Below are 18,875 nucleotides of genomic sequence, written 5' to 3'. Positions count from 1 at the left end.
ATACATGTACCCCTATGTTCATATCAGCACTATTTACAATATCCAGGACATGGAGACAACCTAACTGTCCATCAAAGATAAATGGATAAAAATGGTGGCGCTAGAGGTAAAGAACCCACCTGTGAATGCAGGAGACACCATAGGAGACGCAGGTTCCATCCCTGACTCAGGAAGTTCCCTGGAGGAGGGCATGGCAACCTACTCCAGTATTCTTGCCTGGAGAATCTCATGGAAAGAGGAGCCTGGTGGGCTACAGTTCATGGGATCAAAAAGAATAGGACATGACTGAAGCGACTTAGCACAGCACAGCACAGTGATACATATATACAATAGAATACTCCTCAGCCACAAAAAAAAGGATGAAATAATGCCATCTGCAGCAACATGGATGCAACCAGAAATTAGCAGACTAAGTGAAGTAAATCAGAAAGAGGAAGACAAATACCATGTGGCATCACTTTCATGTGGAAGCTAAAACATGACACAGATGAACCTATCTATGAAACAGAATATAGACAACAGACTGGTGGTTGCTGACGGGGAAGGGGTTGGGGGGGAATGGAGTGGGAGGTTGGGGTTAGCAGATGTAAACTTTAATAGACAGGATGGATAAACTACAAGGTCCTACCATATAGAACACAGACCCATATTCAGTATCCTATGATAGACCAAATGGAAAAGAATATTTTTAAAAGAACATATATATATATATATGTCCATATATATATATATATATATGCATATATGTGTGTGTGCTAAGTCGCTTCAGTCATGTCCAACTCTATGTGACCCCATGGACTGTAGTCTGTAGCCTGCCAGGCTCCTCTGTCCATAGGATTCTCTAGGCAAGAATACTGGAGTGGGTTGCCATTTCCTCCTCAGGGCATCTTTCCAACCCAGGGATTGAACCCGTGTCTCTTAGCTCTCTTGCACTGGCAGGTGGGTTCTTTACCACTAGAGCCACCCAAGAAGCTATGCGTAAGTACATCACTTTGCTGTACAGCAGTAACTAACACAAGATTGTAAACCAACTTTACTTCAATTTAAAAAGAAAAAAGGCAACAACAACAAAATACTGCATGATATCACTTGTGAAATTCTAAAAATAGTTGAACTGGTAGAAACAGAGATTCAAAAAGTGGTTGCCAGGGGCTTGGGTTGGAGGAAATAGGGGAAAGTTGGTAAAAGAATACAAACTTTCAGTTATACGATGAATAGGGTCTGAGGATCTAATGTATAATATGTTGACTATTGCTGATAATACTGTATTGTATAATTGCAGTTTGCTAAGAGAATAGAGGGGCTTCCCAGGTGGTGCTAGTGGTAAAGAACCCATCTGCCAAAACAAGAGACATAAGAGACATAGGTTCGATCCCTGGGTCGGGAAGATCCGCTGGAGGAGGACATGGCAACCCACTCCAGTATTCTTGCCTGGAGAATCCCATAGACAGAGGAACCTGGCAGGCTACGATCCATAGAATCACAAAGACTTGGACTGAAGCAACTTAGCATGTATGCACACAAGAGAGTAGAACTTGTGTTCTCATCAGAAAAAGAAAAAAAGGTACATATGGAGGTGGTAAATAAATGTGTTAGTTAATACAATGGTAGGAGTCCTTTTACAATATATATGTATATGAAATCTTCATGTAGTACACTTTAGATATATTGCAATTTTGTCAATTACATCTCACTAAAACTGGAAAAAAAGTGACCTTGCAGCATGAGTTTAGCTGGCTCAAAACATATCTCACCCATGTCCCACAAAGCCTTTGTATACAAGTCCATTTTAATAAACTTTTTGCATCAAAAGAAAAAAGAAACCCTAGCAGACACTAACACAATATCTGACACATACCAAATAGATTGTATTTAAAAATCACCCTGAAAGCTGCAGTTTGAATTCATAAAGACTTCATTTTATTGTCTTTAATGGAAACAAGTCTTTATTAAGTCACTTTTAATATCAGAAAAATGAAACTCTTAAAATTATCTTTATAATAAATTGATATTCATGCTATGTCTATCTTTTTTTAATATTTAAATATATATTTATTTGGCTGCCTCAGGTCTTCCCTGGTGTTGTTGTTCAATCACCCAGTCACGTCTGACTCTTTGTGACCCCATGGGCTGCTGCATGCCAGACCTCTCTGCCCCTCACCATCTCCCAAAGTTTGCCCAAGTTCATTTCCATTGCATCAGTGATGGCTCGGCAGTAAAGAGCCACTGAGTGGCTTCCCTGATGTCTCAGTGGTAAAGAATCTGCCAGCTGCCAATGCAGGAGATGTGTGTTCTATCCCTGGATCAGGAAGATCCCCTGGAGAAGGAAATGGCAATCCACTCCAGTATCCTTGCCTGGGGAATCCCATGGACAGCTATAGCCTGGCAGGCTACAGTCCATGTGTCCAGAGTTGGACACGACTGAAGCCACTTAGCTGCACGCACCCTTCCAATCTTAGTTGTGGCACACAAGCTCCGGATCTCATGGGCAATAGTTGTGGCATGTGGGCTTAGGTGCTTCCTGGCCTGTGGGAATCTTAGTTCCCCCACCAGGGATTGAACCCATGTCCCCTGCATTGCTAGGTGGATTAAGTCCCTTTTTAAAAAATGATATTTCCTTTTAAAAAAAATATTTATTTGGCTGCATCAAGTCTTAGTTGTGGCCTGTGGGATCTAGTTCCCTGACCAAGGATTGAACCCAGGCCCTGCATTGGGAGCATAGGGTCTTAGCCACTGGACCACCAGGAAGTCCTTGGCCATCTTAAGTCAAAGGCCCTTTACCATTAAATATGTGGTTTTACACTTTACTCAAATTGAATCTATAATCCTATGACTTCCCTACAAGGCCTTTGTTCTAAATACTTATCTGGCTGCACCGGTTCAGTTGCAGCACACTAGATCCTCAGTTTTTGTTGCAGCTTGTGGGATCTTCAGTAGCAACATGTGAACTCTTAGTTGCGGCCTGTGGAATCCAGTTCCCCGACCAGGAATCAAAGCCAGGCCTCTGCATTGTGAACACAGCGTCTCAGCCGTTGGACTGCCAGGGAGGTCCCAAGCCTTGATTTTAAAGGGGAGGAAATGGAGGCCCAGAAAATAGAGGAGATTTGGCCAGGATCTCAAAGTCAATGGCTGAACCCAAGCTAGAACTAATGCTCCCAGGGGGAAAAGGGGAGCGTTTGGGTTCCTTCAGCACGCTGGCCATGATTCTGTCACTTTGCCAATGATCCTCCTCCCAGAGCACCCTGCTCACTTCAGAGTGAGGACTGCACTTTGCCTGTCCCTCCCCTCTGCCTGCCCCCACATCTCTTCAGCTCTTTCACAACCCCACAACCCTCATGGCCCACAAGACAAGGCAGAAATGCAACTCTGTAACTTTATTTGGCTCTGTGAAAAGGGAGGGGTGTTGGTCTGGTCCAGCTAGATCCTCAGCCCTTGAAGGCAAACAGGAGGCCTAAGAGGATACCCCAAGAAGGACTCCGACAAGGGGTCCCTGCACCAGTAAACAGGGCCTTCTCTACAATGTTGATGACCTCAGTCACTCTGATGCTCCCAATATGGTGAAAATGGGCTAAAACGCTGGTATGTTCACGAGCACAGCCCATGAGGAGGAAGGTGGTATTAAGAAACCCTGCAAGGAAGAGAGGGGGCAGTCAGGGACACTTTCAAAATGCAAGCGTCCTGCCCCTCCTTCCAGACACCCCTCACCAACCAGGACACCTGCTCACCCCTCCAAAGACCCGGCATCAGGCACCTTCCCCTGTTCTCCTTGGAATTCTGTACCACGACCCCCAGCACCTCTCCAAGCCCCACCCGCCTCCCTCAGGGATGGAGAGGCAGGAGGCATGGAGCAGGCATCTGAGAGAGAAAGTCTCTGTCCTCTCACCTGCCTGGAATTTCACTGTGGAACTGTAACACTTGGTAGCGTCTCTGGGGCAAGACTCACTGGAGACAAAATTTGGGAGGCAGCTCTTAGAGTGCTCGCCCACACAAGTTGGGCAACTGTGGGAAGAAGATTTTAAAGTCTTGGGAGTCCTGGCCTTGAGGTGCAATATAGCATTCATGTTGGTGAGGTTATTGCACAGATAGGTCCGGCAGACCCGGCTATAGGAGGCGATGGACAATCCAGGTGGCGAAACCAGGTAGGAGACTTGCGGGGGGTAAGATGAGGCTGGGCTGCAGCCTTTAAAACCCAGGATTCCCTTTCTGGTCCCTGCAGAGCAGAAGATTGGAGAGCTCTGATCAGTGTCATTGGCCACACCCAGTCCAACCTCCCACCCCCACCACACCCCACCCCACCCTGCCCTTGCTGCTCACCCTGCCCCACCACCAGCTTTGCATCTCCCCTACTGTCCATTCGCTGCTCAGATCTCCCAGGTTTTATCTGCCTGTCCTCACTCCTCTCTCCACAGGAGGAGCCCGTCTGCTCCTCTCTCCCGTGTGTCCCAAACTTGTCTTCTCTCCCACCTCCATTCTGCCCTCTTATCCAGCCCACAGCACAACCAGCTGGGTCCTGCCCCTCTCCTGCTGGTGTCTGGATGTTGTTCCCAAAGATAAATGTCTGGAACTGAAGTCCAGAGTCCCTGGGTGCTGGGAAGGGAAGTAGGGGTCAGAAGACCAAGCCAAAACAATGCAGCAAAGTCACCCCCGCCCACCTGCCTCGATGAACACCAGCGTCTCCTCACAGCCCTCATTCAGTTTGCACACCATGCTCCTCAACAGAAACCATTGCCACCTATGGAGACCTACAGCTCTGAAGAGTGAAGATGTCGCTTCATAGCACAGAAGAGCTTCAGCCCCTAAAGAGAGAATCTTTATCTGGTCAACTGCTCCTCACATTGCCTTCTCAACCCTTGAGCTGCAAATCAAGAGCTCAGCCTCCACAGATCTTGTCCCCTGAGGGACCCAGATAGGCAGCTTTCCCTCCCCCAGTGACAGGAATCCAGGCCCCCCATCCTCCCCAGCCAAGAGGGTCCTGAAGCATCCAGCCCCACAGGACATACAAGGCAGAGAGGAAATGGCCCCCAGGAGACAGAGCAGTTGCATGGGGCTGAGATGCTGGGGTCCCATGGTCCTGTGTTTGGGTCCTGGATTCTGGAACCAATTTCAATCTAGGTCTCAAATTCTGTTCTTGTTGGCCTCTAGATCACTGTTTCTGAAGCAGAAAGTTGATTATCAGTTCCTGTGACATAGGCTCCCTGAGACTTTCTGGGACACAGGTCTTCATCTCCATGGTCTTTCCTCCAGCCTAACCTGAACCCACTCCGTGAGCTTCTCAAATCCTGACTCTCACTCTCCCGCTTAGTTTCTGCCATTGGAAATGGTGCCGAGCAGAGAAAGGTGGCTTATTCAAAGGATAACTATTTATGTAGGCTGTTCTCCATCCAGAGACAATGAGATCAGAACAACAAATGCATGACAGTCAACTGATGTATTACTAAGTAACCCCTGACTTAAAAAAAGAAATGAGAAAGTATTTAGTACTGAATAATAGCAAATATGCTACATGTCTCACACACACACACACACACACGTGCGTGTAAAATCTGATGAAAACTGAATAAGGTCTGTAATTTAGTTTAAAGTGGTGTTGTTTAGTCACTCAGTCATGTCAGATTCTTTTGCAACTCTATGGACTATAGATGGACAGGGAAGCCTGGTGTGCTGCAGTCCATGGGGTCGCAAAGAGTCAGACACGACCGAGTGACTGACTGAACTGAACTAAACTGATGGACTGTAGCCCTCCCAGGCTCCTCTGGGGGAGGAGTCCATGGGATTTCTTGGGCAAAACACCGGAGGTTGCCATTTCCTTCTCCAAGGGATCTTCCCAACCCAGGGATCAAACCCACATCTCCTGCATTGCGGCGGGATTGTTTACCACTGAGCAACCAGAAAAGTCCCAAGAGTACTGTACCAATGTTAATTTCCTGCTCATTTACTACAGTCATACAGAATGTCCCTATGGGGAACCAGAAGAAGTTGCAACTTTTGCAACTTCTTGTGAGCTAATAATAATTTCACAATCAAAGTGTTTTTTTAATTGGACAATGATTTCTAAATCAATATTTAGAAGTAAATTTATAATTTAAGTACATTTATAAAGAAACAATAAGAATTATAAAATATGCTTATGAATTAACTCAAGAAGTTATACAAGGGACAACAAAGCAACCTTCCCAAAAAGCAATAAAAATGATGACCAGAAATCAATGAAATTGATTACAAAAACTATTTACAAAAAACTAACATTCATTCTTTGACACTATTACTAAGATAATCCTCCAGCAAATCTACTCAAGAAAAAAAAAAAGAGAAAAGATACAAATAAAATGCGGAATGAAAAATAGGAACTGAAAGACATCATACGTTCTGAGAATAATAAAACTGTCATTAACAACTCCACATTTGGTACTTCCCTGGTGGTCCAATGAATCTGCCTTCCAATGCAGAAGACATAGGTTTGATCTCTGGCTAGGGAACTAAGACCCCACATGCTGCAGAGCTACTGAGCCCATGCACTCTCGTGCCCAAGCACTACAACTAGAGAGAAGCCACAAAACGAAGAAACCTCATGTCGCAACGAAGACCCAATGCAGCCAAAAATAAATTTCTTAAAATATATATTTAAAAAACAAGTCTACACTTACAAATTTGAAATATATCCACTTCAAAAGTGGATAAATTTCTAAAATAATATGAAATGCCAAAATGGTCACAAAAGTGTAGGCAAAGTCTTAAGCCAATAAGAATGGACAAGGATCTCAGGCAAATTGATAAGAAAAAGAGAAAAATTTCAGTAGGGAAATAGGCCAAGTATTTGAAGAGGCAATTCTCAATTCTCAGAAAAGCAAACCAGAAAGGCTAACAAGCACAAGAAGAAACACTCGCGCTCAACAATAATCATAGAAATTCCGTGTATTCAAACGAGCATCTACCAGACTGACAAGAGAGCAGAAAGCTGGAAAAATACGAATGTTGGTAGAACTATGGGGCTGGAGAGTCCCTTGTGCATTGGTGCTTATGGGGTAGTTGTGGCCAGGGATAGGGTCCTCTTCTGGACCCTGAAGAATGGAGGCGCCAAGGGTTCTGATCAGTGTCTCAAGCCCAAAGTATCATTCATTGTAAGAAGTCTGGCAATACTTAGCCAAATTAGTTTTCAGTTCAGTTCAATTCAGTCACTCAGTCGTGTCCAACTCTTTGTGACCCTATGAACTGCAGCACGCCGGGCCTCCCTGTCCAACACCAACTCCCAGAGTTTACCCAAACTCATGTTCATCAAGTCGGTGATGCCATCCAGCCATCTCATCCTCTGTTATCTCCTTCTCCTCCTGCCCCCAACCCTTCCCAGCATCAGAGTCCTTTCCAATGAGTCAACTCTTCGCATGAGGTGGCCAAAGTACTGGAGTTTCAGCTTCAACATCAGTCCTTCCAATGAACACCCAGGACTGATCTCCTTTAGGATGGACTGGTTGGATGTCCTTGCAGTCCAAGGGACTCTCAAGAGTCTTCTCCAACACCACAGTTCAAAAGCATCAATTCTTCGGCGCTCAGCTTTCTTCACAGTCCAACTCTCACATCCATATATGACCACTGGAAAAACCATAGCCTTGACTAGATGGACCTTTGTTGGCAAAGTAATGTCTCTGCTTTTTAATATGCTATCTGCTGCTGCTGCTGCTGCTAAGTTGCTTCAGTCGTATCCGACTCTGCGACCCCAGAGATGGCAGCCCACCAGGCTACACCATCCCTGGGATTCTCCAGGCAAGAACACTGGAGTGGGTTGCCATTTCCTTCTCCAATGCATGAAAGTGAAAAGTGAAAGGGAAGTCGCTCAGTCGTGTCCAACTCTTTGAGACCCCATGGACTGCAGCCTACCAGGCTCCTCTGCCCATGGGATTTTCCAGGCAAGAGTACTGGAGTGGGTTGCCATTGCCTTCTCCAATATGCTACCTAGGTTGGTCATAACTTTCCTTCCAAGGAGTAAGCGTCTTTTAATTTCATGGCTGCAGTCACCATCAGCAGTGATTTTGGAACCCAGAAAAATAAAGTCTGACACTGTTTCCACTGTTTCCCCATCTATTTGCCATCAAGTGATGGGACCAGATGCCATGATTTTAATTTTCTGAATGTTGAGCTTTAAGCCAACTTTTTCACTCTCCTCTTTCCCTTTCATCAAGAGGCTTTTTAGTTCCTCTTCACTTTCTGCCATAATGGTGGTGTCATCTGCATATCTGAGGTTATTGATATTTCTCCCGGCAATCTTGATTCCAGCTTGTGCTTCTTCCAGCCCAGCGTTTCTCATGATGTACTCTGCATAGAAGTTAAATATGCAGGGTGACAATATACAGCCTTGACGTACTCCTTTTCCTACTTGGAACCAGTCTGTTGTTCCATGTCCAGTTCTAACTGTTGCTTCCTGACCTGCGTATAGGTTTCTCAAGAGACAGGTCAGGTGGTCTGGTATTCCCATCTCTTGAAGAATTTTCCACAGTTTATAGTGATCCACACAAAGGCTTTGGCATAGTCAATAAAGCAGAAATAGATGTTTTTCTGGAACTCTCTTGCTTTTTCAATGATCCAGCAGATGTTGACAATTTGATCTCTGATTCCTCTGCCCTTTCTAAAACCAGCTTGAACATCTGGAATTTCACGGTTCATGTATTGCTGAAACCTGACTTGGAGAATTTTAAGCATTACTTTACTAGCGTGTGAGATGAGTGCAATTGTGCTGTAGTTTGAGCATTCTTTGGCATAGCCTTTCTTTGGGATTGGAATGAAAACTGACCTTTTCCAGTCCTGTGGCTACTGCTGAGTTTTCCAAATTTGCTGGCATATTGAGTGCAGCACTTTCACAGCATCATCTTTCAGGATTTTAAATAGCTCAACTGGAATTCCATCACCTCCACTAGCTTTGTTCACAGTGATGCTTTCTAAAGCCCACTTGACTTTGCATTCCAGGATGTCTGGCTCTAGGTCAGTGATCACACCATCGTGATTATCTGGGTCGTGAAGATCTTTTTTGTACAGTTCTTCTGTGTATTCTTGCCACCTCTTCTTAATATCTTCTGCTTCTGTTAGGTCCATACTATTTCTGTCCTTTATCGAGCCCATCTTTGCATGAATTGTTCCCTTGGTATCTCTGATTTTCTTGAAGAGATCCCTGGTCTTTCCCATTCTGTTGTTTTCCTCTATTTCTTTGCATTGATCGCTGAGGAAGGCTTTCTTATCTCTCCTTGCTGTTCTTTGGAACTCTGCATTCAGATGCTTATATCGTTCCTTTTCTCCTTTGCTTTTCACTTCTCTTCTTTTCATAGCTATTTGTAAGGGCTCCTCAGCCATTTTGCTTTTTTGCATTTCTTTTCCATGGGGATGGTCTTGATCCCTGTCTCCTGTACAATGCCACGAACCTCCGTCCATAGTTTATCACACACTCTATCAGATCTAGTCCCTTAAATCTATTTCTCTCTTCCACTGTATGATCATAAGGGATTTGATTTAGGTCATACCTGAATGGTCTAGTGGTTTTCCCTACTTTCTTCAATTTCAGTCTGAATTTGGCAATAAGGAGTTCATGATCTGAGCCACGGTCAGCTCCCTGTCTTGTTTTTGCTGACTGTATAGACCTTCTCCATCTTTGGCTGCAAAGAATATAATCAATCTGATTTCGGTGTTGACCATCTGGTGATGTCCATGTGTAGAGTCTTCTCTTGTGTTGTTGGAAGAGGGTGTTTTCTATGACCAATGCGTTCTCTTGGCAAAACTCTATTAGCCTTCACCCTGCTTCATTCTGTACTCCAAGGCCAAATTTGCCTGTTACTCCAGGTGTTTCTAGACTTCCTACTTTTGCATTCCTGTCCCCTATAATTAAAAGGACATCTTTTTTGTGTGTTAGTTCTAAAAGGTCTTGGAGGTCTTCATAGAACCATTCAACTTCATCTTCTTCAGTGTTACTGGTTGGGGCATAGGCTTGGTTTACCATGATATTGAATGGTTTGCCTTGGAAATGAACAGAGATCATTCTGTCGTTTTTGAGATTGCATCCAAGTACTGCATTTTGGACTCTTTTGTTGACCATGATGGCTACTCCATTTCTTCTAAGGGACTCCTGCCCACAGTAGTAGATATAATGATCATCTAAGTTAAATTCACCCATTCCAGTCTATCTTAGTTTGCTGATTCCTAGAATGTTGACATTCATTCTTGCCATCTCCTGTTTGACCACTTCCAATTTGCCTTGATTCATGGACCTAATATTCCAGATTCCTATGCAATATTGCTCTTTACAGCATTGGACCTTGCTTCCATCACCAGTCACATCCACAACTGGGTGTTGTTTTTGCTTTGGCTCCATCCCTTCATTCTTTCTGGAGTTATTTCTCCACTGATCTCCAGTAGCATATTGGGCACCTACTGACCTGGGGAGTTCCTCTTTCAGTATCCTATCATTTTGCCTTGAGCGGCAGCTGTGCGGGCACAGGAGGGCCAAGAGGAGCTATTCCATTTACAAGGTCAGGAGGGACGACTGTGAGGAGATACGCCTCGTCCAAGTTAAGGAGCAATGGCTGCACTTTGCTGGAGCAGCCGTGAAGAGATATCCCACGTCCAAGGTAAGAGAAACCCAAGTAAGATGGTAGGTGTTGAGAGAGGGTATCAGAGGGCAGACACACTGAAACCACGATCACAGAAAACTAGCCAATCTGATCACATGAACCACAGCATTGTCTAACTCAATGAAACTAAGCCATGCCTTGTGAGGCCACCCAAGACAGATGGGTCATGGTGAAGAGGTCTGACAGAATGTGGTTCACTGGAGAAAATGAAAGTGGCCCAGTCATGTCCAACTCTTTGCGACTCCATGGACTGTCCATGGAATTCTCTAGGCCAGAATACTGGAGTGGGTAGCCTTTCCCTTCTCCAGGGGATCTTCCCGACCCAGGAATCGAACCAGGGTCTCCTGCATTGCAGGTGGATTCTTTACCAATTGAGCTATCAGGGGTCACTGGAGAAGGGAATGGCAAACCACTTCAGTATTGTTGCCTTGAGAACCCCATGAACAGTATAAAATTAGGTTTATGAATAGTTATTTTTGGAATATCCTAGTTACACAAGACAGGGATTTCCACCTTCAACTACAAAAGAATACATAAAAGGATGTGGCAGTATGGTGGGGATAGTGAGCTGAAGGCAACATGGGCATCCCTCCCTGAGACCAAGTGAATACATAACACACAGGGGATGTATACCATGGAATATCATGCACTAGTTAGAAGCAGCTGGTTAGCTGTACACATCACATGCACATGGATGGATCATAAAAACACTGTGCTGATTATTTTTAATAATAAACAATGTCACTTGCATAAGTTAAAAACATCATGCATATAAAACACTGCACATCTTGCCAAGAACACACGCAGACTAAAAGAGATATGCATGTGCCATCTGAAATGAGCACCTGTGGGACAGTTAGGGAATAAAAGTGGGGAACTGGGGATTACTGGAAATTAATAAAATGCTGTAGGTAGTACAAAGTTCTTAAGACTTTGAACTCAAAGACAGACCAAGGTTGGAATCTTTACCTCTCCACTGACTAGCTGTGTGATCTTGTGCCTCTTATTGAACTCACTCATAAAACATATTAAAAATATATCTCATAGACTCATTATTAAGATTATTAGCATAAAGTGCCAGGCAAGTGCTAAGCTCTCCAAAATGTTGCCCCCCTGCCCCCCCCATCTCTCTCTCTCCACTATCTAAAAGATCAAGGTCAATCTCTTTAGCTGGCATTCAAGCCTCCCACACACAGGCCACCCTTCATCCCTTAGACGGGCCCCAAACAACCTTTCCAATTTTGTCTAGTACTGCTCCCCTGCACAGCAGTCCAGATAGAGGTCACTTCTGCCACACTTTTCTGACCAGAATACCTGACACAAAGGATGCGTAACCCAGAAATCTGCAGCAAACCAAGAAGCCAAGACCAGCAGAAAAGATGGGACATGGAAAGGGGGAATGAAGGCAGACAAAGGATCAAAGGAGTTTGACCGAGCAGGGGACAGGGCACACACCTGCCTGGAATGCAAAACCACAGGCCCCAGCAATCTGAGTACAAGCACAGACACAACCAGAAAAGACTGGAATAAAATCCTCAAGGAAAAAGGGTTGAAGTAGTGGTCAGAGGAGACACCATTCCTACAAGAGAAACCACACTGAGAAAGAGGAGCAAATTAATGGAACGGAAACTTGCAGGGAGACAGAGGATGAGCAGCAGAGAGAGCACAATTGGGAGTGGCAGAAAAATGAGAAGTTGGGCACAAAGTCTGGGGCAGGAAGGAGACTATCTGAGAGGCTCAAAGACAGAAAAGGGGACAGGGCGGGATATATAGAGAAAAGGGGACAACACAGAGGATGGGGGTGGGGAAACCGTGAGATGGGTCTAATAGGCTACAATTACAGAATGGAGGCCAGCGAATGGGGTGAAATCCGGGAGGAAGATGAACACAGAGGGTGGAAAAGGTTAAAAAGAAAAATCACAGAAGTATCTCGGGAACCAAAGACGGGGATAGGAGGGGAAGAGGGACAGACTATGAGGGGATGAGGCATGTGGAGAAAGGGTTTCGAAAATCAGCAGGATGAACAGGCAAAGAGAGAGACTCCAGAGAAGGAAAACGTCAAATTTAGGGAAATCAGCATGAACACAGCCAATAAGAGACACAAGGAAAGGGCCACAACGTTAGAAGGTGGGACCCGGGAGGGAAACAAGGATATCTATCACAGGTTGGGGAACATAAGAGAAATGTAGATTGAGTTCGGGGAGTGGGAGAGAAGCGAAAAAACACACGCCACGTAGTGAAAAGCCAAGTCCTGGCCACCAAATGCTCCAGAGGCGGGGCGGTGCAGCTCAGGCCGGAGGACGAGACTGCGCATGCGCCGATGCGTCCAGATCAACGTTCCCGGGAGGCCCGGCCAGGCGGCCGTTCCTGGGGGCGGGGCCAGCTTTGTACTGGAAGTGGTACTCGACGCCCCATTGGCCACCTCTCCCAAAAGGGGAAGAACAATTTGGGAAGGCAAATCACAAGGAGAAGGGATAAATGCGAGACTCAACTCGACGCGCTATTGGCTGGATTGATAGTCCCGCGCGAGGAGAAGCGGACCGGAGGTAAAGGGGCGGGCTGTCAGTGCAAGATCTTGAACCGCATTGGTCGGTCTCCTCAGCGCCGCTTGAAGTTCATTGGTCCTTTCGAGAAGGGGCGGGAAAAGTGGTGCGAGCGCAGCCGTTCCTCACGCCACTGCCTCACAGCCTCCTTTCGCCTCCTCCAGATTGACTCTTAACTCTACTCCAGGCTGTGGTAACTCCGGACTGACGAGACGAACACCATCCCCCCCCTCCATGTCTCTTCCCCTCCCTCTCCTGCTCTGGACTCCCCGCCCCAGGCATCCCCTCGCCTCCCTACTCGCGCTCCTCGCGCCCCCTTTGCCCTTCCCCCGCCCCGCGGACCCTGGGTGCGCTCCCCGAGCCCCGCCCCCTCCCTGAGACCCTGGAGCGGGGCGGGGCAGCGGACCCAGCGTTTGGGGGGACAGCTCCAGAATGGGGTGCGCGCGAGAAACAGCTGAATGGGGCGGTGGGGCGGTGGAGCGGGAGGCTCGAGACTACTTGTTGGGAGTCGGTGAAGGCGCGTGATGGCCGGGTTTGCCTTAGTTTGGAAGGAGTGTGGGTGCAAGAGAGGAATTTGGGCCGTGGGCGGGGGGGGGGGTGGTCTTTGTGCCTAGATCAGGGCCTGGCACGTGGAAGGGGCTCAGTAAGCCTTTGCTGAGGAAATGAAAATAATTCTTGAAAGTGGGACAAGGGATTCTTGAGAATGATATATTTACTGGGGTGCAAGGGGGTCTGATTAAAAGGGCTGCAGGGAGAGGTTGAATTGCACGGCACACATGAGGGTTAAGGATTGAAAGGGGAACATGAAAGCATGTGTGGGAATTGGGTAACTGCAGGAGGGAAAGATGATAATTGCGGAAGAGGATGCCAGGAAAATCGTGGGAATGGAGTGGTGATGAAAAGGGGAGTGTAAGAAGTGTTGCAGGGGGCATGCGAGTGCCTGAGTGTGCCCCAAACTGGTATATGTGCTTGGGAAGGTACAGATGAGCAGAGAATAATGTTTGGATCGAAAGATACATAAGAAAGGAAAGAGGAGAGAGGTTCTTGGAGAGGAGGATACCCTAGGAAGGGTGAAGAAGGGAGAGAGCCAGGGGAGAATCAAGGGTGACAGCTGAGTCCCAGGATGGGCAAACTGGGAAAACCCTTCTGTTGTGGTCTCCCAGAGGCAAGAAGGACAGTCAGGACAGGACCCACGTGGCCACCCTGACCCTCCACTCCTGCCCCTAGATCCATGGACCCCAGTGAAATGCCTGCTGTCCACCACTGCCCTTCAGACTCTGCCACAGGGGGTGAAACCAGAGCCCCCCAGGGCATGGAACTTATCCCCAGGAGAGCTGTCAGTCGCTCTCCAACCTGTGCCCGTTGCCGCAACCACGGTGTCACTGCCCACCTCAAGGGCCACAAGCGCTTGTGCCTCTTTCAGGCATGCGAGTGTCACAAATGTGTCCTCATCTTGTGAGTATGAGATCCAGAGAAGGGAGAGGATGGGCCTCATCTAAAAGGTGGCTGACTTGACTTTTGACTCACAACTCCCCCTCTTTAGGGAGCGCCGAAGGGTCATGGCTGCCCAGGTGGCCTTGCGTAGGCAGCAGGAGGCGCAGCTAAAGAGGCACCTAACCCAGGGACTCATTAGAGGGGCAGCTCCTCCCAGAGCTCCCAGCCGTGTCAAGAAGGGAGTCACTCGACCAGGGGTCCACTGTAAGTGTCACTGGCTGTGGCCAGAGGAATTTAGGCAGGAAAAGCTTAAGTAGGGAGAAGAGCCCCACTCTTGCCACTGAATTGATATATGATCTTGGGCAAGGAGTTTCTGTTCTCTGGGCCTCTCCCTGCCCAATGTAAAATGTGATTAAGTGTTGAAAGGATGTAATGAGATCAGGGGGTAGAAATGGGACAGAGGGAGATAAAAATTCAATTTTGGGCTAGAGTGGAGGCACTCAGGAGAAAGAGCTTCCCAAAGCTCTCCCTGGTCCCTCACAGCTGGAAAGGAGAACATAGCTCCCCAGCCTCAGATTCCCCATCATGTTGTTCCACTGGCACTGACACCTCCTGGAAAGGTAAGGAAGGCCTGTGCCAGTCCCAGTGGCACAAGGTCCCCTTGGGCCCTGAGGGAGTGACTCCTGTCCTAGCCCCTGCCCAGATCCCTTCCTTTGTGCCCACAATACCTGGGTTCTAGGTCCAGCCCTGACTTGCTATGTAATCTTGGGCAAATCACTTCTATTCCATGGGCAAAATGATGGGGTGGGATTTTGCAGCCCTTCAAGCTCTGAAGTTTTGGGGCCCCAGTTCTATCCTGGAACATTCCTTCTCCAGCCTTAAACTTGACTTCAACCCGTGCTCCCTGCCATTGCAGGAGAACTCTCGGGGCCCTCTGCTGCTCAGTCGTCCCCCAGAAGCCTTGCCTTTGCCCTGGACTCCAATGCCTCCAGGCCCTTGGGCCTCTGGGCATTGGCTGCCTCCAGGCCTTTCCATGCCAACCCCAGTGGTGTGCCGCTTGCTGTGCCAAGAACCTGCTATCCCACTGCATCCTTTCCCTGGTAAGATGAATTCAACGTTAATTCAACAGATATTTGAATGACTGTGTACCACTGTGTCAGAAAGAGAAGAGCAAAAGGATACAGGGTAGGAAAAGGCAAGACAGAAGCCGTGACCTCTGAACACTATATACTTTGCATTCTCTTTTCCTCATTAGGTTTTGACCCTGGCACCACCCTCCGGCTGCCCACTCATGGGCCTCTCCCAACCTGCACAGGATCTCACCCAATACTGACAGCTCCTCTTTCTGGAGAATCCCAAGGGCCTTCTACCCTGCCCCGCACGTGAGTAGGGAGAAAAAGACATGTGTTTGTAATGTGCCTAACCCTGTGCTGGACACCATAGTAGATGATGAAGAAAAAGACTTAAGACTATTGTGTGAGGCAGAGCTCTCCTAACTGGCTAGCTATGAATCTTTGTACAAGTATCTTTACTTCTCTGAGCCTGTCTCCTATTAGTAAATCAAAGACAGTACTATCTTTTGGTAATACTAAGAATTAGCAATAATATATTGAATACACTTAGCACAAGCCTTGGCCTTAAACAAATAGTGGCTATTAAATCTGCTTAAACAGATAGGGTTGAACTGCCTACTGACGTGAGGGGTCGGGGGACATGATGGTAAGAACTTCAGAGGCCTAGGAGAGAGGCCAGAGGCCATTAGACAAAGTTTCCTAAAGGTTGGCTAAGCTCCTCAAGTTCCATGGGGATTAAGGAACTGGGAGGGAAGAAAATCAGACACTGGTAGGGCAGGAACAATCATTCAAATCCCTCTAGGTGTTTTGTCCATTGTTTTTTAAAGTGACACCAATTGTTTCCCATAATCCTTACAGTAGCTCTGGGAGTAAGAAGCTGTAAAACGTTTCCATTTTACAGAAAACAAAGCAGGGCAAACAGAAGGAGGGACTTGCCCAAAGCCACAAAACCTAAGACCACAGGCACTCAGAATCCCAGATCAGAACACAGCAAAATCCTGTTCCTCTTTTCATGTATACATGTCTGTCAATGAGTTAATCACCCTGGCATCTTTTTTCCTTATTTCCAGATGCTCAACTCTGATACTCCAGCCCTGTGGCACCCCAGACCCTCTTCTGCTACAGCCACAGGTCCTGAAAAAGAAGTGGGATCCAGGACCCTGGGAGGAAGTTCAGCTTGGGGAAGGGAAGAGTAGGGAATAATGAAGTAACCGGGGACAGGGAGCCTCTGGTGGGTGGGCAGAAGTAGGGATTCCCAGTCTGCATCTCTCCTTTGCAGGCCCCCGGACCCTCTCGCCTGACCTGGACCTCTGCGTCCTCAGAGTGGCAGCTGCAGCGGGAGGCAGCTGAGGCTCTTGTGGGACTGAAAGATTCATCTCAGGCTCCCCGCCTGACTCCTGGCCCCGCCAATCCTGCTTGGATCTCCCTGCTCCATCCTTGTGGCCCACCAGGTAACCTGTTCTCTAAAAGGAAAGGATGGGAAAGGCATGACTGAGAAACAGAGGTGCTGGAACAAGCAGGGACTAACCAAGGAGATCAGGAGGTCAGCAAGTTGAAGATCCCAGGCCCCACGCTTTTCAACCTAGCCCCTTAGATTACAGTTGAGAGTTATTCAGTGAATTTATTTTTGTGTGTGCTCAAAAGCAAATGTCCAGTGCCCTGATGTCAAGGAAAGTGAGGCCCTGAGAGAGGCCTGAGAGTATACAGCAAGTCAGTGGTAAAGCCTGGTCTCCTCACTCCAGCCCAGGGCTTCTCTGGACCCACAGTGCCTGCTGAAGTCTGGAGAGGGACTGAGGAGGTATCAAGAGTCTGGCCTGGACCCTTAATAATTGCTTTTAAACAGTTTCCTATTTGGCAACTTGCCTTTAAAGGCATCCTATTTGGAAAACCTGGATGCTTTCACAAAGTTAGTGATAAACTCGAAGAGAGCTACAAGAATCTTGAGGCGTGAGAAACACCTATGGGGAAAGGGAAGGCTGAGATTTATCCTGTCCAAAATGATGGGTTGGGCATGCAGTGCAGGTGAGGAAACTGGCCTGAAGGAACTGCTGAGAAAGAACCAGGTGAGTCTGGAAGGGCTTCTGATCATGGAGGTAAACAAGCAACCATACATGAAGGGGAACAAGGGAATATTTCTGAGCTAGGCAGGGATGTATTCAGAGACTCTGAGCTTTAGAAAGATAAGTATGGTGGCTGTGATGGAGGGGTTGGATGAGGCAATACTAGAAGTGGTAAAATCGGTGAGGAGGAAGTGTTTGCTATAATCCAGGTGAACAAAGATGGGCCTGGATATTAGATGGGGTAAAAAGGGAGGGTTTGCTGGGAGGGGAGATGGATGTGACCTGGTCTTGCCCTCTTGCTTCCTTCCTGTAGCTGCTGCTGGAGGAAGAGGATTCCAGCCTGTTGGGCCCTCTCTCCGGCCCAGCCCAGCCCCTTCCGTGGCTCTGCATATTGGGCGACTGGGATCCATTTCCCTCCTAAGCTAGAAGCCCAGAAGTGGAGACCCCTGGGGTAGGGGGCAGCAGCAGCCTGTAGGCATTGCACATTTGGTATTTTACTCAGAGATTTCTGCATGGAATTTAATGTAGTACACGCTTCAGGCCCTTCTAAAGCTCTCAGGTGCTTTGTTAGCTTTTGGTTCCTTTTGTAGCATGGCTGTCTCCTTGGCCAAAGGTGGATATTCTCTTACCTTCCTTGGGTCCTGGGACCTTTTAAAATCCCCAACAAAAAGAAAGTGCAGTTTAAGCTAACCAGTATCTAAATAGATTTCTGCATGAGTTCATGTTCCAGGGTATTCATTTGACATGTGATTCTGTATATACCTATGCACTCATGTCTGCCTCCATGCATGTGAAAACAGAAGAGTATTTTCGTTTTGTGTCTTGGTTTGTGTGAGTAAGGAAGAAATAAACCAGTATTGTATTAAGCCACTGAGATGTGGGAGTTGTTTTTTTACCACAGCTTAACCTAGATAGCATATTAAAAGCAGAGACGTTACTTTGCCAACAGTGGTCCGTCTAGTCAAGGCCATGGGTTTTCCAGTGGTCATGTATGGATGTGAGAGTTGGACTGTGAAGAAAGCTGAGTGCTGAAGAATTGATGCTTTTGAACTATGGTGTTGGAGAAGACTCTTGAGAGTCGCCTGGACTGCAAGGAGATCCAACCAGTCCATCCTAAAGGAGATCAGTCCTGGGTGTTCATTGGAAGGACTGATGCTA

General features: G+C 47.1%; 2 protein-coding genes across 2 annotated transcripts; one reads left to right on the top strand and one right to left on the bottom strand.

Annotated features, from left to right (window-relative positions):
- Nucleotides 1-3,361: 3,361 nt before the first annotated feature.
- LYPD4 (LY6/PLAUR domain containing 4) lies at nucleotides 3,362-5,067 on the bottom strand. The gene is made up of 4 exons (XM_086352806.1): nucleotides 4,975-5,067; nucleotides 4,653-4,797; nucleotides 3,884-4,210; nucleotides 3,362-3,628 (listed from the first exon to the last, which is right to left on the bottom strand). The coding sequence occupies exons 1-4, from the start codon at nucleotides 5,065-5,067 to the stop codon at nucleotides 3,426-3,428; spliced, it is 768 nt and encodes a 255-aa protein (XP_086208932.1). The 3' UTR covers nucleotides 3,362-3,425.
- An 8,179-nt stretch (nucleotides 5,068-13,246) lies between these two features.
- DMRTC2 (DMRT like family C2) lies at nucleotides 13,247-18,587 on the top strand. Its single transcript, XM_086352805.1, has 9 exons — nucleotides 13,247-13,343; nucleotides 14,378-14,605; nucleotides 14,694-14,848; nucleotides 15,128-15,204; nucleotides 15,501-15,684; nucleotides 15,840-15,966; nucleotides 16,728-16,788; nucleotides 16,937-17,108; nucleotides 18,031-18,587. The coding sequence occupies exons 2-9, from the start codon at nucleotides 14,382-14,384 to the stop codon at nucleotides 18,141-18,143; spliced, it is 1,113 nt and encodes a 370-aa protein (XP_086208931.1). The 5' UTR covers nucleotides 13,247-13,343; nucleotides 14,378-14,381; the 3' UTR covers nucleotides 18,144-18,587.
- The last annotated feature ends 288 nt before the right edge of the window (nucleotides 18,588-18,875 follow it).

This window comes from Bos grunniens, chromosome 18 (assembly GCF_055505025.1).
Source record: "Bos grunniens cultivar Pamir isolate PY7600 chromosome 18, Bosgru_T2T1.0, whole genome shotgun sequence".
NCBI lineage: Eukaryota > Metazoa > Chordata > Mammalia > Artiodactyla > Bovidae > Bos > Bos grunniens.
Note: the sequence above shows the minus strand (reverse complement) of the source record. Positions and strands in the feature narration are given on the sequence as shown.